This window comes from Corvus brachyrhynchos, unplaced genomic scaffold, assembly GCF_000691975.1.
Source record: "Corvus brachyrhynchos isolate BGI_N302 unplaced genomic scaffold, ASM69197v1 scaffold307, whole genome shotgun sequence".
NCBI classification, from domain to species: Eukaryota; Metazoa; Chordata; class Aves; order Passeriformes; family Corvidae; genus Corvus; species Corvus brachyrhynchos.
In genome coordinates, this window is record NW_008239288.1 from 2,160,265 (window position 1) to 2,182,375 (window position 22,111).

At 38.2% G+C, this 22,111-nt stretch overlaps 1 protein-coding gene across 3 annotated transcripts in view; it reads left to right on the top strand.

The window, feature by feature from the left end:
• The window catches only part of USP6NL (USP6 N-terminal like), a 110,498-nt gene that overhangs the window by 56,641 nt on the left and 31,746 nt on the right, over positions 1-22,111 (top strand). For all 3 annotated transcript variants that reach the window (XM_008638381.2, XM_017740389.1, XM_008638380.2), the window contains 2 exons: positions 12,864-12,903; positions 17,640-17,720. In XM_008638381.2, coding sequence (XP_008636603.1) covers positions 12,864-12,903; positions 17,640-17,720 — 121 coding nt within the window. The remainder of the gene's footprint in view (positions 1-12,863; positions 12,904-17,639; positions 17,721-22,111) is intronic.

Below are 22,111 nucleotides of genomic sequence, written 5' to 3' on the forward strand. Positions count from 1 at the left end.
AGGAACATTTTTTCCTCTGAAGTCTAGCACCAGTGTCTGTATATACAATCTGCCACTGTTTTGATAAGATTAGATATTCTTTTCTAGAAAGTGCAGGAGATGGGTGCTTCGTGCTGTGCCTGTAGCTGATGGAAGTCTAGCAAACCATCTCGAGGGACTCCTGGCAGGCTCAGATAAGCCTTAGCCTGTAATAGATGACTTTTGCAATCAAGCATTTTAGGAATGGGAGAAATGCCGAAGATCTCTTCACAGATAGTCATAAAAAACCCCTGTTTTGGCTGTTTTTGGAAATGAAAAAGGCAGAATGTGTTTGATATTCATAAAAAACAAGGGGTTTGTTTGCTCAGTTTTTTATTGTTTCTTTTTTTTCTTCTTCTTGGATATGTTGTATCTTTTTGGTCAGCATTATGAATTTTGACCCTGCACCCCCCAAAAAAGCAGTTCCTCTCTGTCCTATCTTGGAACCTGGCTAAATTTTAAAGCAAATGTCGTCAGTATTTTTACTGTGGACTCTTCTCTTGTCAGCCCTTTTCTTTACCTTGTGGATACTTCTACTTGCATTTTTTCTAGCAGTCATTGATAAGGGAATAATTTCAGGGAAAAAAAGCTAAAGGAGTTTCTGAGTGTCTTGAAGCTCATAGCAGGCATTCCAGTAATGCCTCGGGATCTGGGATTTCCCCCTTCCCCTTCCTTGAATTCTTTAGTTGATTTTGGTGCTGCTTTGGAATGGTTAAAAAAGCTACTAGAATAAATACCTTATTCCTTGGGTGGTGACAAGTTCCCTACTACACAACTAAGAATGTTTTAAAAGGTATTTTATTTTTTCAAACTGACAGTTTATGTAATATCTATATTGATTTGTCTATTTAGAAGTGACAATTTTATGAGTTATTTTTATAGCTAAAAAGTTATTAAAGGTCTTAAGACAGTAAAAGAAAGCAAGAAATTCAAATGACAGTCAATATTTTTATAAGTAAATAAGAATTTAAGCTTTAACTGACTGTCATCAAAGCACGTACTTAAAGATGTATTTTTCTTGAATATATCCTTGTATTTATTTTTTGTGAAACTCTCCAGTTATCTACAAGGGCAAAACAGCTTTATTCCCTCCCCTTCCTCCCTGCCCCACATAATGTTAAGGTTGAGCATTGTCTGATTGAAGTTTGCAAAACAGCCCAAACTTTGTGCGTGATCCTGAAGTAGGGTAGAAGCTGAGAACAGCATTTTGCAATTGTGAAGGTCAACACCAGTTTAAAGAGCTGATCCTCTTTGGAGCCTTTCAACACCAGGCCAAAAGTCAGAGCGGGATAAGCCAGACGGCCTCGGTGTCTTCCTAGGATGGCACAGAAAGCTAACATTTGAGCCAATCTGAACAGCATCTTCCTGCACTTAGGTCACCACACTAGTGGTCAATGCACTCCAGGTCCTGAGAGGCTTTGTACTGAAATCCGTAACGCATTAAACAACATCCCCCCTGAGGAAGAAACATCAGCAAGGTTCATTTGTTTGGTACCTGTTGGAACTACTGATTTCAGTCCTTCAATCAGATGGTGGCCACGCAAAAGTATTTAAAAAAAATAAAATGTCCCACACTTTTCATTTTTAGCTGGCAATTAGAATTTACATTATGTGGTCTTATATAAGCATCTTTGTGTGTGTATATTCTTGGTGATTCTTTTATATTTCTCTCTCTGTACAATCACCCATCTGTGAGGGAGGTGTTCAGTTTTCTTTTATAACAGAACTGTTCAAGGCCACAGTTTTGTTTTTCTAAGTAAAATAAAAATAATACTGGTTTTTGGAATTTGGGGCAGGTACAGCTCAAGTCCTCATTGGGAAATCTGGATTCTGACTTAAATACTCTGAATAATATATTGTGGAAAGTGTTTTAAGTGTTCACACCTTACTTAACAGTTATGAAATAGAAATGGCAGAAGAAACTGCAATTTATTTACTGCAACTTTACAAGAACTTTTTCCTTTCCATTGTTCCCTGATGAATGCCAGTCACGGAATTGTTCTTGTAACTTTGTTGATGAGCTGTGAAAATCAATGCAGCCATGACATGATTCAAAAAATTAAAAAGTACTTTTATTTCTTCAGCCTGCACTGTAGGAGTTCTTTTCAGACTTTGTTATTATCAAGGTTTGTGTTAACTTCCAGTAATAATTGTTATCTTATAGCAGTAACCAGTATTGTCAGATTTTGTGTTCTGACTTGGGTGATTCAGTTTAAACATGTTTTTCCTTTTACTGCCTGCTCAGTAAATGGAAACTGGGGATGTATATTTACTGTGGCAGATGCTCTTATGGTGATAAATATTCCAGGATCAGCATAGTGAGATTGGGCAGATTGGAGGTTTATTTTGCAAGGTTGTTTATGTGGGTTTTTATCCCCTAGGGAATAAAGAGTGGTACAACAGAAGTACTAGTGGTAGAAAATACAGATGTGTTCTGCCTCTCACCCCATTCATGAGGCTCTCTCCAAAATTTAGGTTAGATTCTTGTGCTACTCTTGCAGTGTAGCTCTGTTCTGATTCTGATGGAATTGTACCAGTTCACAGCAGCTGAGAATGTGACTCATACCCTTAGTCTTTATCCCATGAGCCTGTTAAAGCAGTGAACATGTTTTGAGAATAGTTTGCTAATGATGGAGATTATCACATTGCCAGAGGCGCTTTTCAAATACCAGAATTTATTATTTCTTTTGCTGAGATAGAGACCTACCTGCTCTTCTCCATCAAACTTCACTCTTTAAAAAAACCTGCATTTTTATTAGCTCTAATGCATTTCTACAGCATGCTCCAGAAACGAATTAGGGGAGCAAGAAAAGGGAGAGCTCAGTCAAGGATTGAGCTACTCCCATTAAATGCCTCCAAATAAAACTATTGATTACTTTTTTCCTCCAGTGTTATTATTTTACCCTGAACTTTTTGATAGGGAGCAATATGATGAGCAACCGCTTATCCCCTCTTGGATTCTATTTCTTGGTAATTTGTATGTAGCCTTGCTGGAAAATAGTCTTTATCTCTGAAGTATTCTGTGTGCATTCCTTAATATTTTTTTCCATGTGCCTGTTGAACCACATGTCCATAAGCAATAACTCTTGCACAGCACTCCCTGCTGATTTGGGTGGGTACACGAGTGAGTTCTCTCCAGATAAGAGCTGTAAGGACAGGTCTCTGAGGGTTCTTGGCAGCAGCAGAAGTTATGCTGAGATTTTTGGGTAATAGCAGTTAAAAAAAGAAGCATGGTTAATGTAATTTGGTAATAATCAAAGTAGCATTCAAAAAATAGGGATTTTATATAATTTTAGTTTCAAGTTTTTAGTAGGAGAGACATAGAATCATCAGGGTTGGAAGAAACAAGCTCATTAAGTCCATCAGTACACCCAGCACCATCACTGTAACCCCATAACCACTAAACCACATCAGCCAGTGCCAGATCCAGAAGCCTCTTAAACACCTCCAGGGATGGTGACTCCACCGCCTCCCTGGGCAACCTTTTCCAATGCCTGACCACCCTAAGAGTGAAAAATTTTTTTCTAATACCTGATCTGATCTCCTCTGTCTCAGCTTAAGGCCATTTCCTTTTAAGGCCATTAAGTCTGCATCGGAGTTTAAGGAAGGAGCTCCAAGGCTGCTGGAAGAGTTGCAAAGTTACTGTTCACAGTGACATGGAGCCACAATTTGTAATTTTCTAGGCACAGTAAATATTGCCAAACATGTTAAGTGATGTGGTGATGTGCTAAAATGGCAATGAAATGTTTATTCTTAAGAGTTCAATTATAAATGTGAATCTTACTGCATTTTATTTATCCTGGTCATTCAGCAGGGACTTGCTGTCATTTTCCTCTTCTCAGCTTTGTGAGACAGGGTCAGACCCTCTTGTTGGGAGAGTGGCTAAACTCTTCCCTCCCTCGGGAAGAAGTGTGCCAAATTCAGCCTCTTTCAGCTGCCAAAGTCAAATACTTATTAAAAAAAAAAGTTCAGATCTCTCTTTTTAAAGAAAAGTTGTGTTTCTCTTCTCTTTCTCCTAAATATATGAATCTGCCTCATTTTGACTGTCTAGAAATTTTATGTGGCATTATAAAGATTTACCATGGGAACTCCACTGAATTCTCTTCTCTTCACTGGAGTTTTGCTTTATGTGTCATGGATTCTGCCTTCAAATATGTGATAACACTTGCCTTGACTGATTTTGCTGTGAAATATTCATTGCTAATCATACTGAGGAACTGCTGTTAAAAAAAACCCCAACCACAAATCTCAGCTCTATTTAACATTCTTTCCTTTTGCCCTAATATACCCTGAGGATATTATCTTTATTTAAGGAGAGAAGTGGTAGTTTTCTTGGGTTAGTAATTGAGATTCAGAATGCTTTTTTTAGGTCCATCTTCCTAGATTAGACAAATCCTTCCTTTTTTTTTTTTTTTTTCCTTTGTATGCTTCCACAGGAACTACTTGTAAAATAATATTTTAATTGTATTTCTGTCTGACAAAACCTGTTTTGAAAACACAGCAAACCCACTGTTTTCCAGTTATGGAATTCCTGATAAGTTGAAATGAATCCTTGCTTGCTATGCCGTTGTGAAGTGGTGAGGCTGTGTCAGAGACCAGGGTAGATGGGTAATTGTATTTAAACATCCCTGACAGTGGAAGAGTACATTGGACCTGCTGTAAAATTTCCTTAGTCCTGTCCATTCTGACTGAGTTAACAGCTCTGCTTCCTTGATGGACAATGAACATTTTTCTCTGAATCTGTCTGCGCTCGTGGTAGTGGTTGTGTTGTGACTCTTCTCTTTGCATTAATGCATTTGAACTTGTGTTCAAAAGCATGAGCTGTCCGTGGCAATTTGCAGTATTTTCTTCCTTAAAGCGAGGTCTTATTTTGCAAGAGTATGTGGTCAGAAGTGTTGCTTTAGAAGGTGTTTTGGTTACCACCAGGAACTCTTCAGTGCCTTTGTTGTTCACTTTTTCTCAGGCTTGCTACTTTCACAAGTATTCTTTGTCAGCCTGATGGTGAAGATCGGCTGTTTATTCAAAGCTGTTTCAGGAAAATTGTCTAAACCAGACCTAGCAAAGGGAGAGGAATCAGCTTCTCTCAGCTAGTCACCTGTGAGCTTTATAGCTGTATATATTTGCACATCACTTGTGTATTTAGTGGTAGGACTTCACCAGGAGGAGGAAGTGCCTTGAAGTTACGTGTCTAGAAGTTACCAATGAATTTTTCTGTGACTTGGACTGTGAATTTAATTTTTTTTGCAACTGTATTTAAGATGATGTTCTCTTTTATTTTTTGTCTTCCCTTTCCCCTTGTCTTATCGTGGTGATCTAGTGTGTGGTTCTTCTCTTATATTCCCTTCATGCAGGTCCTTCCTGTGGAAGGAAGAAGTGTTCTGTTGTTATTTTCTGTAACTCAGAATGGTATGGTCTTGTTTTTCCTTCCTTAAACTGTATCACAGTGTTAACCCATTTCTTTGGCTTGGCTTTATTCTAAGCTTATTCTTAGGACTAGAGTTGAAATTTGAATTTTATATCCATTCTTTCAGCTGAGGTAGTCCAGGCTGTCAGTTCAGCAATCCTCTGCAGATACAGAAGGAAATGAGGTGAATGCAATCCTGCAGATTTGATGGCAAACACAAAAATAAGCTGCAGGATAGTTCTGCCAACTGAGGACAAATAATGTGTTTTTTTGTTAACAGCTGCTGCTACTTGATTTGAGTAAAAGATCACCCACTGTGTACTAGGAATTCATAAAGTACTTCCTTTTATGAAAAGAGCTATTAGGTAGCAGAACTGAAAAAAATGATTGAGTACGTTAATATAGTTTAATTTATACAACGTTCATAAAGCGATATGCAGTGGTTTTGAGTTACTGCTTAAGCTTTAAAACATACATATTTAGCATAATCATTATTACCTCGTATATTTCCTACTAAATTTTGCATTTATAGAAGATTAAAGTAACTGAATGTAGGAAATGGCCAGAGTGTGTTTCACTGGCACAGATTAAGGATGCTAAAAGGGGGGACAGTTTGTAGAAGTGCAAAGATGCTGCTACTCTAGACCCAATGAAGGACCCACCAAAATGGGATTCGAGACCACTGACGTTTATTTCCTGAAAGAAGCAAGTGTAGGTACATAATGCTGTGAGCTTCAGCAGTGAGCAAGTATGTATTGCTGGAACAATACCATCTTAGTTAATTTATGTTGGAATAAGCTTTGCATAGTGCAGGAATTTTAATGCAGATGAAGCTGCCAACATGCAAACCATGGATCGCTGTTAATTTATGGTGTAAGTGATCTGCACGGGAAGTAACCTTCAAGCGGTACTTCAAAGCAGGAGATATGTGTTTAAGGAGAAAATCCTAGGTGTTTTAGACATTTATCAAATGTAAATTAGAAGCAAGGCATTCTCTTTCATTTTGCCTTTTAGACTCTAGAGAATTTTAAGGTAGCTTAGACTAATTTTTTTCTTTATAAAAACGAGATTCTGAGAAGACATTTTTAACCTCAGTGTTCATTTATGTACAATTAAAGTGATACCAAAAAATCACTAGAAATGCTGATGTGCTCAATTAAGCATATTATAGATTTTCTCAAAGGTTTTCTAATTCCAAGCTGGGGAAACTTTCAAGTTTGCGTATAGAACATACCTTTTCACTAAAAACACAGGAAAACACATATTTTTAGCATTTGGCAGTGAAAACACAGTTCTATGTTTTTTTTCTATGAATTTCTTGATAATTTTTCATAGTGGCAGTAAAAATTTTACAGCAAAGTCATCTTCTCCCATGCAGCAGAGTACTTTACTAAAAAGTCACCATTTTGAGATTTAGTTGATTTTGATAAAACTTTTGATTTTATTTTATCTCATCTCTCAGAGTGTGCATTGCTTGAGACTTTCTGGACAGGAGCTACATGTTCATAGCACTGTGCTGTGCAAATTGGCAGCGACATCCACAGAATCCACAAATAATAATTGCAAATAAAACCTAGTCACAAAATCACATGTGGTCCAACCTTTTGCCAGCATTAAATTCTTTCTTGCAGCATGTTTCCTGGTAATTATATTGTGGAATATCACATTGGCTTATCCCATATGTTAATTAATTGCTTTGGCTTGCTTATGAATTTTAATAAAACTTCTGAAAGCTGTTTTTTAATCTGCTGTAGTCACTACCCCCATACTGTGCAGAGGTTGTTTGGTGAAAATTCCAAGTGGATGATTACAGTAGCAGAGCTCCAATTATTTTGAGAGAGAGACTCAATGAAATTTGTGAGTTTGTAAGTAAATTGTGAAATACAAAGAAGGAAGCGAGCCACAGAATTTTGTATGTGAAAAACAACAGCTTTCTTACCTTCTCCTTAATATTTTCAGAAATCTTTCCCATATATTATTGGCTTTGAAAATAACACTTTTGCTTTAATTTCCTTTCAAAAGCTGGAAGATTAAAGCAATATTCATAGTCAGGATTCCTCTGAAAATTATGTTGAAGGTGTGATTCTGTTGCAAAGCATTGTTGTACACATCCATAATACCACATATTGCCCAGACAGCTTTATGTGCCGTGTATCAGACACTGAGGGGGAGGCAGACCTAATACAACACCTTGTTGTGTGTTTATTGCTGTAGAATTGGTTTCCCAGTGTGAATATACTCATTTTTTTGTGTCTAGTAAAGCCATAGATTCCTACAACTCACTCCTGACAAATCACACAATTTAAAACTGTACCTATTTGGGAAGATTTTACTTTTTCCTAATACATCTGAATACTGTAATGGTGGAAGTTGTTACTCAGCAACCTGAGTTTCTTGAGTTTCATGTTGTACAGCAAGACAACTCCATTTTTACTAAAGCTCTTTGTGTTCAGACCTGTCAAGTGAATTCTTCCCCTCATACCTTACCTGTGCATGATCACTCTTAAGAATTTATTTCACATCAGTTTTGGTTTTGACTTTTATACCTTACTAATGTCTGTGGATGTTTCACTCAAAAATTTCTTGATCATGAAAGCTTCAAAATGATACAAATGACTGGTTCTTAATTTTTTTTTTTATATTGCCTTTAAAGTAAGTCTCCTGGGTAATAGCAAGTATGTTTTCCTCATGGATTAAAAAACAGTGCATCACAAATGATAAGCTGAATGCACAGCATTTGTTTCTTTATGGTTAACTCAGTGAGACCATGAAGATCAGTGTTCTGCAAAAAACTTATCCTATGTTATATTTAAAATGTGACACCAGATATGATTTCAAAATACTTTTCATTTAAAATGAAACTCTGTGCGGTGGTACAAGGTGATGCTATTGCACTTAGAGTACTTTGAGGAGAGCATGAGAAAATTACTGAGGATAGTGTGAGAAAACTTTTTGCATAGGCACTGCTTTACAGGTTTTATGAAGATTAAACTTTTTTAGTGGTTGTTTTACACTGAGTTCAGTAATACAGAAATATTGAATGTAATTGACTTTTTTATTAGATGACTTGTGTATATCACAGTTATTCCCACAAATGTTTCCTAATAATGAGCCTCAAAGTTCTTCACAGTGCCCTGGCCAGTTGTGTCTGGGTTAGACAGACTAGAGCCAAGTAGAGAGGGTTTTTAAGCAAGTGCTGTGTTCTGAAATAGAAATTGAGAAATAAAAGTGCTGTGTAGCAAAAGATTTTGAACATTACAATTCTTTGGGTAATTAAGCTTTGTAGTATTTCTGGTCTTCTTGTGGTCAATTTTTGTCACTTATTTTTTTCCCAGTGAAAATTTGGTTGTCAGGCCTTGTCCAGCTTGTGACTATGAAGAAATTAATCGATCCTCTGGAATTCAGAATTCTGGGGTGATTGGTATACCAAGGTTACTGATCATTGCACTAAATATCTTCCACCCTCAACTGAAGCTGCAAAGGACAGAGGAGGCTTTACATTTCTTAAACTTAAGCCGAACTAGAAACAGGAAAATTCGGTGATTTGAATCAGCAGGGAACATACTTCGGATTTAAATACAAATGTAGGAAAGGAATAAATCTGTTGAGTGTCTAATACAAGAAGGTCTTTCCTTGTGTTTGTATTGAAAAAATACATCGAAGTGCTGTTTAAAGATGACTGATTTAAACAGCAGCAGTGGGTAGGGGACTGTAAGCTTGTTAAGTCTTAGACTTTTCAATTTATTTCAACTACCACTGTTACTCTGGGAGGCTAATTACAACACATACTGTAATGGTCAAAGCCATAGATCTGCATATTTAATGTTCTGAAGTGACAGATATTTATGCATTTGACATAGTTTCTTTTTTTAAGTTTTCTTGAAACATTCACAAAAACCTGTGTTAGTCATTGTAGTAGGTTTAAAGATGTGAGATCCATTCATCCCTTACAATGCAATAAAAAAAAGGCATTTTCAATCAAGTCCAATAAATGAACTCTTGTGTCTTTGAACTTAGAGACCTTTTCACCAGAAGGTGGAAGTAGTTCAGCCTGAAAGATGGGAAGATGGCTTTGGGCTGGTGCTGCAGATCACTACCAGTGAGGACCAAGGGTGGATATCAAGTTCCAGTCAAACCTTGGAATCCAGTATTCACTTTCTTCTAGTGAGAGGTCTTTGAGGAGCCTCCTAGTAGAATGACTATCAGGCAGCTTACCGCAGTTGTGATTTGATCTTGCAGTGTTTTGCAGCTCCTAGACGTGTGGACAGTATCTTCAGTCCTCTCTCTTAGTGCTCGATCTCCAGAGCCGCTTGGCAGTGACAGGCAGAGCCCTGAGCTGCTGTTGGGATCCTGTATGGCTGCAGCTGGGAGCTCTTGTCTTGATGGCAAGGCACAGGCCAGGTGTGGTGATTCTTAATTCCTGGCTCGTTCAACAGCTGACTTTACCTAGTTCAGATTTTACTTTAGTGTGGACAGGAGAGTGTTAAGATCTTTTTTCTGCTAAGTGAGACCTTATATTCATGACTTCAGTTAAAAGCATCCCTGTGACTCCTCTTTTGGATATCCAGGATTGTATGGTTCCAAGCTAATGATGTTAATCACTTCTGTTCTCTCTGTATCCCCTAAATGCATATTACTTGAGCTATTAAAGGAAAACAGTCATCTTAGGGCAGGATATGGCTATATTATGTTAATATTGTTTACTACTTCCCATTATTATTTGGTGAAGTATGCAGATAAACACCATGGAGAAATGCAAGTTTACATAGACTGCGAATGGTTGGAGAAGATTAATTTTTAAAAGAAATAATTAAGGTGTAACAATATTAGATTGGCTGGGCTGGGAAAGGAAGGGGAAGATGCATCATTATAAAGAAAAAATAGAAGGTACAATAAAGTAACAGATTCGTAGACATCAATTGATTTTGTATCTGTTCCTACCTAATAATAAAAAAACCTCTTAAGATTCTTCTGCATAGAAAACACGTACACTAAATGGAACTGTATTTATTTAAAATACCTTAGGGGCTTGAGAGAGTTTGTGTGCCTGCTCTTCCTCTTCTTCAATCCTTGCAGGGTAGATTTTAATATTTACACATATGAGTATATGGGCATAGTTGGTGCCATCTCGTTAGTGGAGAGGGAGATCTCCAGGAACAACTGCGTGTCCAGCGAGTTACTGAGCAGCCCAGGGCCATTCATTTGGCTTCTGCGCTGTTTGCCTGGTGCTCAGCATCATCTTGGGGAATAAAAACATGGGGCTGCCTTAATGTGCTGCTGTGGAATTTCAGTGTAGCTCTGTCGTATTAGAGCAGAGCTGTACAGCTCAAAAAATAACGAGCAATGTGGGCATAAATTTGATGTTGGATTAATTTAGTGTCTGCTTCCCAGGACGTGAGGGCTGCCTTTTCCTGCTCAGGAGGTTCAGCCTGCCTTTTCGTTGTGCATTGATGGTAACTCCCAAAATTAGCAGTGAGCAATTGCTAAATTGCTAAATAAATCACTAAAACTCCTTCTCCCTTTGTGAAAAATAGGATTTGATTAATCTTTCATGTGATCAGCTTCCATGCCAGTGTGCAGATAAGCTGTCAAGTGGTACCAGTTCAGCAGAGGAGCTGCTGTGGCCAGTGTGAGTCTGCGGGGATGCGGAGCTGTCAGATCCTTGCCTTTCACGCTGCAGGCAGCACTGGAGGAAAAAGGGTTTGTTGTGTGCACAGCCAGCTGCTGGTGTGACCTCGTAGGGCTGTGAAGAATGAGGCTGCTGTGGGAGGCTCGTGGAGGGTAGGCAGGGCCTGCAACTGTCACTAAAGAATTGGAAATTTTAAGTGATGTGAGAAGGCCTAGCAGTCTTTGTACATCAAACCAGACAACAACCACCCCAAGCAGATTGTATTAAACTGAATTTTTTCTTCCTCTTTGCTTTTTCTTTCCGCTTCAAATAAGCTGAATTTCTAGGTGATATTTGGCATACAAAGAGCCTTCTTTCAGTTACTTGATTTAGTTATATGAGACTGTGCACAATACTGTATAATTTTGTTAACATTTACAAATAGCACTGACTAGAGGTTATTTCTAGTGTGTTAGATGTTGATCAGGAGTTTTTTTGATTTTGATGTTCACCAAGAGAACTTTCAGGTATTAGTTAAGTGCTTCTAAATGAAGGAATTATGGTTTTTGCAATGCTGCTCAAAAGCAACAGTCTTTTGGTTTTAAAATTAATTTCTGGGCTGTGGGCTGGAAACTTTGACTTGTGTTTGGTCTCTGTGAAGGTGTTGATGGGAGCAAGTTTTTCCATTGGATTAGGTGGTTCAAATGTATTTCTTTATTCTGTATTTTTTATTCAAATATACCTTCTGAATCTGAAACAGCATCTTATAAATGAAATGAGATTGAATACAATTCAAGCACTTTGCATCAGAGTGTTGTTACACTGACTGAAGCATTAACTTCTGTAGCCTTCCCCAAGGTCACCCTTGCACAGAGTGGATGCAGGTCTAAAATACTGGGGTTTAATGGCCTCGCTATAAAAAGCTGTAATGATGTAGGTATGAGGGTTTTTTTCATAATACCAAGACTCAGTAGGAATTTTAAAAAGTATTTCCAGTGTTTCCTGTGTTGTAGTCCCTTTTAAACATGGTTTTATTGGGTGTGTTATTTTATCAGACCTCTATAGCAGAAGGGAGTTGCTTCTTACAGTCGAGCTGCTGTGTTTTCAGAAGCTGCAGGGGAAGGCAGGCTCACTTGGCATCAAGATGGTCCAGTTACTTTTGAGAGGAAAAACACAAATTTCTTTGATAAGAAAAACAGAGGTCGCAGAATGAAACGAAGGTAATGGAAAGTCTGATGATCTATCTGGTCAAAGGTTGCTTTTCAAGCTTTCAATTCCTAAACTGCCTTTTAGGCTTAGGGTAAGAAGTAAAAAGACTTTAAATTTTAGTATTAATTAGGTACCTAGTAACAAAACAGACTTTTTTTTTTTTCTGCTACTTCTTCCTGGTTACTTAGAGTGAGTTCTCTAGTTTTGAGAAAATGTGAGTTAGCTCTCCTAAGTCAAGCAAAGTCTCAGAGCCTTTCCTTGAGCACAGTGGTAAAAGAGGAAGCACTTTTTTTTTTTTTAAATTTGTAAATCAGCTAACAATAGTATGGTCAAATAAAACAAAAATCGTTTGGATTTCAGTTCAGTAATACAGCAGAGGTGCTTTTACAGAAGAAAAAAAAAGTTTTCTTAAGCTATGCAATGTTTTTTGTAAGTTATGCAACTACTTTGATTTAAAATCCTAGTTCTGTACTTAAAAATATTAGTTCTTCTTTACAGTTCAAAATTCTTGTTCACTTGTTAGTACAAATTGCTGCTGTAAATGGTGACTTGTAAGAACCTATGCAGAAATGATTTTGTGCCAAGATTAACCAAGACTAATATAAACTTTATCTTTGTTTTCAGTCCAGAGGAGCTTCCTGTCCATGATGCGGTGATAGAAAAGGTAAGTCCACTGTCCTCCAGCTTTTGTTACTAGGAAGTAAACATTTACAGATTTACAGCTTTTAACAATATAAATCATTGTGAAATGATTTGGTGAATCGTTTTAGTGATTTGCATTTCCAAAGAAGCACATTCTAAGTCCCCTAAGAGCTGTATCCTTGAGGCCACATTAACTCACCCACAGATCCCTTGGGGCCCACTCATTCTTACATTTGCTCCTGTCAATGAGATGTGAATATTCCTTGCCCATCATATGACCTAGTGAAGGAAATGGAGCTACTTAAGAGCTTACAGCCAGCTCTGCCCTGAAAGAGTGAGAGCTGTGGTCCTGTGCCAGGAGCTGCCATCAGCTGTGCTGGGGGATGGATGATGTGAGCGAGGTGGTGGCACTGGCACTGAGGTGTGCACTGCTGTCCTGAGGAGCGTGGGGTGCTTTGCTGCTTTGGGAAATGGTGACAAGTATCCTGCTGCCACTACAGTGTGGTGACCTCCCTTGTAATGCTGAATTGCTGAGCAGGGTGTGTTCTGGATATGCAGGTCCTGCTGGCAGCTGGAGCATGTCCTAGTCCAAAAATCCTGCTGCTGCTGGAGGGTACTGGAGAAGTAGTTTGACAACTGATGTGTTGGGAATGTGGAAAGCAATAAAAATAATGGGGAACTGAATTTCTGCCTGTCTGGGCCTAGTTACTGTTGGTATTTCCCCTTGGTCAGTTGGGTCTGTTGCTTTCTCCAAGACCAAATCAGATCAGAAAACTCAAGATAAAATATTTAAAGCTGTAAGTTTAAGTTAGCCCTCTTGGGTGCATAAATCAGTAGAATACATGGAAAAAGGATGGAATGACTTATTCCAAGGCAGCTCAGCTCCTTGAGTGTTAAGAGCAGCAGTGCTTTGGAAAATTAATTATTTTGAGCTTCATTTATATACTGAAGCTAGTAAGAGATGCTTACTCTAAAAGAATAGAACTTGTAAGTCTCTTTTGTTTTGCCTTGGTTTATGTGTGGTTTTGCATACACAGCCTGAAATAGTTGCATTTTCCTGCCATGTTTCATTACATTTAATAACACAGTGAGTGTATGTATAATTTCATTTCCATCAGAAGGACACAGCAGGGGTGTGAGTCTCTCAGCAGAAATATTAGGCAGCTTGCAGCTACTATGGTAAATGTATTTTGAAGCTCTGATTCACTGTGGCTTTGTAGTTAGCCTTAAATTATTGGTGGAAATAGTGTCTCAGTTCTCTGTCCCAAATGCTGTTTGTGCTGTCTTAAAGTGTCAGCACAGAAACTGTATTTATGGAGTCAGTTTTAAATTGCAAGTCTAGTGTGTTTTTATAATCATCCAGTGATGCTCCTGCATGAGACTCCTGGTTACACTCCTGATGGTATCCTGACCTCTGCTGGTCTGGGCTTTATCTGGCTTCTGTCAGCAGGGTTTGAATCTTTGCAGTTTTCGAGATTACCATTCATAAGGATTACTGTGTTATGTTAATGCAGGCTAAGATTATGAGCTTTTGGTACAATGGCTTTTGAAGTCGCTTACTTGGCAGAAGTATTTATGCTTTCCTTTTTTCTTGTGAATTTTAAAAAATATTCCTAACTCAAGTTTTCATTTCATTTGCAACTTACGTAGAAGGTTGATATCCTTGTGAATTTGGAGTCTGGTCTTCAGATAAAAACAAACTTATGCTGGAATTGGCTGGGATTTCTGTGTGTTTTTGTGTGTGTGTATTTTTGGTCATAATACCTTTACTGTGCATTAATAGTTATAATTAAGGATTTTGGTGCTTCATTACTTTGCTGCACATTTGATGCCTTAAATGTATCAAATCAGTGTCCTTCGTTATGAACTACTTAACCTTGAGATGAATCATACAGCACATCTCAGCTAAAACAAGGGGAGGAAAGATTTTCTGGAGGAAAGGAGTCAGAGAACTGACCTCAGGAAATCTGGAGTCTGTGTCTGACTCTGATTTTGAAGGTCTATGAAATGTCTCTAAGTCATTTTCAGTTTGTTAAGTTTTGTAATTTGATTTGATTTGGTTTACTTGATCATAAATTCTCTGGGGGACAGTGTAGCATGTTCTGTTTTTTTCTGAAGCTTCTGCTGAAGCACGCTTTAAGCCTCAGCCCCTGGCACACGTGCTCTCTGGGAAGGTGGAGTGCTGCACACGAGAGGGATGCTTGCCAACTATTTTTGCTTTCACTAGTGCATTGTTTACTGACATGAGTAGGAAACCAACTCTGCTTCAATTAGGGATTCTGTTACTCTCAATGGCAAAAATGCTTCAAAGTGTAAAATCTACTCAGAAGACAGATAAATAGGTTTTTTTTTTTTTTTTTGGTGACATCTACATGGAACTTGTCTGAAGGAGCAGCAGCAGCGTCCATCTGCTCTGCAATGAGCTGCCTCAGATCTGTCTGTGTTTTCAGTGTTGTACCTGTTAGACATGAAAGTGAACATAATTCAGGCAGGGAAAGAAGTAGCTAAAAGTTTTCAACAACTGAACACAGAAATAATTGCTATTTTGACTACAGTAGCATCACTTGAGAACGGGGATAAATTGACACAAAGACATAAAAGCTTGAACAAACATACAATTGAAGTGAGCTTCTGACTCAAAAGACCAAAAATCTTGAAAGCAGATCGAACATACAAACAAAAAGACTATGGAAACAGAAAGGGTTTTATTTTTCTTACCAATTATCTGAAGAACTTGTTGAGGGCAGAGACCTTTCCTGACTTCCTGTTATTCCTGCAGTCTAAACTGTGCCTAGAGAACAGCTGCTTTAAGAGATGTTGAAAATGCTGATTCCTTAAAGGGGTTGCAAGTGTGAAGGAGAATCAGAAATAGTGTTGTGATATCTGGGAAGCAATAGTTTTTCTAGCCTTCCCCTCTAACATAACTCTTAAGAGACGTCTTTTAAATTTTTTTTTAAAAGGCAAGTATTTGAGATAATACCTCAGTACAGCCAGAACTTGAACAGGAATGTGGGCAGTTGATTGCAACATGAGTAGTTAGATAAGGTTGAAAGAGTAGAGGCACTTCTTTTCCCCGTAACATTTTTATACTTGTGTCAGGCTTATATCATTTGAATTTAAACAAAAATAACTTGAAAGCCCAAACCAACTTATTTCCTGGATGTTTTGTGGACCTATCATATAGTTGGGGTGGACCTAAACATCATGAAGTTATACTTCTGCTAATGCAAGGCTTTGGGATCCTGGATTAAAGAGGTTCAGGAAGTTAAAGAAGCCCACTTTATTACATTAATAGCTGAGAAAGAATGAACAAATTCTGATGGGGAAAAGCTAGAACTAAAATTAGGATTCTGTTGGGACAGTAAGTAGTAATTTTCTTTTATATTTTCCCCCAACATTTTGGATGCAATTGACTTTATAAATAGTTAATGAAAGTATTAATAACTTTTCAGTATCCTGCGGAGCTTTAAAATTAAACTTTTACATTGTTACGAGATTGAATCACTAGCCATGTGAATATCCTTCCTGTCTTTATTAATCCCTGGATTTGAAGTTGGAGGTAAGGGGGCTGTCCTTTACAATAAAACTAAATTCTTCCTTGTATTCAGCTTTGAAGAGAAAGCAATAGCCACGCACGTACATTTTTCTGCTTTAACCTTTCCAGTCTGGATCTTCCACTCCAAAGCTTTATGAGAGAGTTGAAGTAGTCTCATTAAAAAATTTAAAAACACACAGCTAACTATTAACTTTGCAGTATAATCAGAGACACTTTCCAAAATGTAAAACTGAGCTGTAAAAATAATTGCAAAAAGTCATCATTGGAGCTAACAAAATACAGATTTTTTACCATGTCGTGCCAAAGCACCTTGAAATTCTGTGGACTAAGATGGCTGATTCCAAGTTGTTGTTTGGTTCCCAAATTTGAGAAGTTGATAGCAACTGTTGCATATTTTTATAGACAGAAGGGCAATCTCTAAGGTAGTAGGTGTACATGCTAGACTACTTAATGTAACTTCTTATTTTGAGAAGATGGGGTTTGTTTTGGTTTGATTCTCATTCTATCACCTTGCTACTGAAATATTCTTGTCAGTAATAAAATTTGAGCAAATAGATCTTCAGAAGAAATCCTGATGTTAAGTTACCTGGTAATTCAGGTGAAAATATGCCAAGGAGGAGAATTGTGGCAAGGATTTCTAGCTTTTAATGTCTAGAATTAAAGCTTATTCCCATTTCTGCTCCTGCAGTGTCACTCTTGCATGCACTTCTTTTTGTTCCTTTTTAACTTTGTGCCTTTTAAGAAGGGATGGTTTGTGTGATCATCAGCAAACAGAAGCTAATTATGTTTAGGGCAAGTCTGGGTAAAGAAGATAATTTCAGAGACAAGTAACTTTTAAGTAGCTTGCAGCAGAAATTATTTGCCTGATTACTGAGTATGAAAACAAATTGAAGTTTTTTGTTTTTTTTTTTAAACTTGCCCAATGTATAAAGAAGAAACTTCTAGAAATCTTGTCCTCTTAACTTCCTCCTACGAAATACATTTCTTCCATAGTGCTGAAAATAAGAGTTTCTGCTTGGTTTTTGGTTGGCTGGTTTTTTGGATGTCTTAAATGAACTGGTGTTACTCTTTGCTGTTCTCAGATGACTGAATAAAAAGTTCATAATGCTCTGTTAAACTTTTTCTTGTTATTTTGAGAAAAACATAAATAACTTTAAATGCATTCATTTTGGAGATACTAAAATTCTCTAATTCCTTTTCAGCAAAAGCACCTTGAAATTGAAAGGACTACAAAATGGCTTAAGATGTTGAAAAGCTGGGAAAAATACAAGAATAGTGAAAAGGTAAAATTCTGCATGCCTTTGTCATTGGCTGTCACTTCTGAAAGAATGTATACCCTGAAATTAGATTGCCTGTGTTTGATAGCTGAAAGAAACCCAAACCCCACACTGAAAGAATAAGGTTTTTTGTTCTTCCAAAATGCAATAATACCTAATAACCCAAGAGGAATTACCCAAAAAAATTGGTGCTCAAAAGAGAGGAATTTTGTTCAGTGTGTTCATGTGTGCAAAATAATCTGTAGACAGAGTGGGTTATGTCAGATGTGCCATTAAGTGCTAAGTACTTTTACTTGTCTTAAAAGCAAGGTAGGGGCTTCCATGTGAACAGTTTATTTGCTGGAATTGTAGTCTTGGTCATCTTAAAATTACGGAAGAATTTTGGCTGGAAAAACCTTTCTGGAGAGGCTGTATTCCCAGCACTGGGTTCTGGGGGGGGTTTCATAGCTGGTCTTGTGGCTGTTCGGTGGATAATGCACAGAATCCCAAATTCAGATTCCTTCTTCTCTTCAACACAGCTTAAGACTTGCATTTTCTTTTGGGGGTACTTTTGATGCAGCTGATCCACCTGCACTGTGCAGAGGAGCAAGGACAGCTGTTACACATCCCAGGTTCCTGCCTGGATGACTGGCCTGGAATGTCACCTTACTGGCCTTCTGCTTAAGTAAATTATCTGTGTAAAGTTGAGACCTTTGAAGAGAGATATTGAGACCAGAATACTTGTTAGCCTGATGAGCAGAGAGCTGAGATGCTACAAGGAAAGTAGAGGGAGAAATTTACTTGGCATGTCCCCTGCTCATCCTGTCTGCTCACTACCTGCATTTTTTAGACTGGTGGCTGTATCTTGCACTTTGCTTTTGTTAAAAACCAAAGCCAGTGGTTGATCCCTTTCAGGGTATAGCTCAGAATCTAGAAAGTCCACTTCCTCGAAATATGATATGAATGCATGAAAAATAATTATTTGTTCTCAAAGTTTTTCTTACTATCCTACTTTCTGTCCTGCCATTTTCTCTGGGAGGAGAAACTAGGGGTCTTAACACTTGTGACTTTGTTTTCTTAATGTGGCAGTAAGGAGATTTTAAGATCAAATATGTTCCCAAGTCAAAGGGACAATAAAAAAACCTCTGTAACAGCTACTTTGCAAAGAGAGTGTTAAATATGACCTTTCAGGTAACACAATAACCACGTGTCATCTAAGCAGCAGTGGTTGTACTCTTCAGCCATTGGTGACATCAGTCCAGGAGACACTGACTTAAATAAATAAGCCTCCCTTCACCGGGCATGCAGAAGATATAGCAGATCAGCTGAGCAGAAAGAGTTTCAGTTCATGTAACAAATTATACACTGAACTATAAATAGTGGCTGAAATAATTCAATATGTTCATAAAGGGATGAACTTTGCTTGAGGCTAGGAAAAATTTTCACTCATTGTTGAACTCTGGTGGAGCACATGAGATTTAAAAAACAAGGGTGTTTTCCTTATTCTCTCTCACATCTTATGTGGTAAGTGAACCAGAACATAGAGAATAAAGAATCAGCTGCCTCCTCCTCCTGAGCATCCAGTGGAATGCAGACATTATTTGTCACTTCTCTTTATGGAAAACCTGCCCATGTTCTTAAAGACAGTTTTTATCTGGAAGTGTGTTGGAAGAATGCACCAGCTTTCCATGCTCACATTCTTGAAGCATGGAAGGAGTAGTTGCAGGAACAGTTCATGACTCTTGTGTTCTGTCTTCACTTGACTGGATAAAGTGGTTAATGCTAGAAGAACAAATGGCTAAAGAAAATGAACAGTCTGTGTGTTACAAGACTCACTTCACCTGACACTGCCGTGATTTCTGTGCAGTCAGGCTGCTCCTGAAATCAGTATTCTTTAGAAACAGCACTGAAGGGAACATTGCAGCAACAACAACAGTAATAATGTTGTAGGATTATAGATTATAATTGTAGTGATGGCTTGGTTTTGGAAAATGGTATATTTGAGATACGCTTGTGCTCTTAGATAGGAAGGGAGACTCAGAGAAAGTGATGGTCTCAGGTATACAACAGGTATGTACAAAATACAGGGTTTTGGACAGGCTGTTTGTGTGAGCCTTCATAATATACAGCTAAGGGAACTTTTCCTTGAAGGAATCTGTTCATACTGTACACATACTGTAAATGAATCCATATATTTGATTCCATTATCCCAAACTGTCAAATGTTTAATTGAAAACTACAGTTTTCATTCAGTACTCTTGCAGGCCTGCCTATAGGCTGCTTCTCAACTTTTTTCTTCTGTCATAACTTCACAAAGAGAATTAATGAGAAAACATTAACACACTGGTGGTGTGTGTGTGCATTTGAGATGCTTCAGTTTACATCTTCCCCTGATCTTCACTGTTGAAGAATATCTCAAGAAAGAGATGAAGCCTCTGGGAACTTCACACTGTTTTCCGGTTAGAATGCTTGTGCTTAAACCTTCTAAAAAAGAGGGGGTGGGGAATAGAGATTAGGAATGTATACCATGAGGAACTGGGAAAAGATGGAAGAATTGTCATATTGAGACCAGAAATATGCCAGGCTCTGCCATGTTTGAGTAATAGTTTAGAGGTAATGAAACACGCCATAATAAAGTGAGCCCATGTACAGCTCTATAACAATGTAGAATCACAGAATGATAGGATGGTCTGAGGTGGAAGGGACCTTAATGATCATTGAGTTCCAGCCACCTGCCATACACAAAGGACACCTTCCACTAGACTCTGTTCCTCAGAGCCCCATCCAGCCCGGCCTTGAACACTTCCAGGGATGGGGCAGCCACAGCTTCTCTGGGCAACCTGTGCCAGGGTCTCACCACCCTCACAGGGAAGAATTTCTTCCTTACATAGGATGCCCTTGATGTCCCTGGCCAGATTTAGTCTCACCAGGGTTTTAGCTCTCTAACCTGCTTCCTGGCGGCTTGAACGGTCTCTCTGTATTCCTCCAAACTGCCTGTCCTTGCTTCCCCCCCTGTAGGCTTCCTTTTTCTGTTTGAGATTGTCCAGGAGCTCCTGTTCATTCACAAAGGCCTCCTGATGCTTTTGTCTGACTTGCTCTTTGTGTATAAAACTCCTTGATTCCTGTGTGGTTATTTAGGCGTCTCTTTCAGTGGAGTTGTCATGGTTCTTATAGATACCACTCTGAAGTGTGTAACTGCCCTTGTGTCTTTGCATGATTGATATTTGTCAAAACAAAGCTTTCATCTCCCCATCAGTTATTTCTTATGCAGGAAGTGGCACAGAGCAGCAAAGTTTGTGTTTCAGTGTGGTCCTTCTCTAGTTTATGCTTTTATTTCCTATTTGTATTCTACTGCTTAGTGGTTCAGGGTACAATCAACCATCCACAGATAGTAAATCTTTCCTGGCTTAGTATGATCATAACTTTCAGGAAAGATTAAATAAAACTGTTACATGCTGTATTCCCATTTGAGTATTTCCACCAAAGTATTTCTGTCTTTCCCTGTTTGCCTTCATCTATCTGTGATTGAAGTTGCCTAAATTGAAGGGGAAAGGAAGAAGAGAAACAATCAGGGTGGCTGCCATTTCCAGCTGTTCTGGCTGTGTTCACACACAGTATAATAATCAAGTCTCCAGGTCGTTTGGAATCTGAACACAGAGCCTTAATGAAGAACCCTCTTTGCATTCCTGAGATTTTTGAATGAGATGGAACAACTCCTCTATTTGCACTTTTTCTTGTTTTATGCAACCCACAGAAGCTGAAGAACCTCTAAAGGCAGCAGGCTTTATAAATATATTTTCTTTTCATTATAAATATACTTTCTTGTGAGACTTCAGATTTTAATTCTTATGCTTCTCATCACTGATGCTTTTTGAGGTGGCAGAGTCCCTCTGCTACTTGTGCAGCTCTTCCTGACGCAGCTGAGAAAGTTTTATTTTCAAGAAAACCAGCTTTATATCTTGCAGGAGCAATGATGCCAGTTGCCACTCTTCAGGCCAGTGCTGTGTGACAGTGGCCTCATTTCTTGTCCAGAAACCAGTTGGGTTATGAGGTGGAGATATTGGGGCTGGACAAAGGGAGGGGAGGCTGTATGTTTTCCAGGTGTTTTTTGCATGTTGGACATTATGGACCTCATTGAGACTATACTAATTTTTTTTTTGTCTTCTTGCTTTACAAGGGTTTTAGTTAATTCTGTATATTCAGTGTATTTAGAGGTCCAATTTGTTTTTGCATGAGAAGCTCCTTTGAATTCCTGGGTGATAGGGCGTCATGTAGTGTCAGTTTCTCCTACCTACTTCAGGATCAACAATATTACTAATAATTGCAAGAGTTTGACTGCTGTCCTTGGCTGAATATCAGCTTAGATGTGATACAGAACTTAAACCTGTATTTTTATGTATATTTATATATTTTGTTTT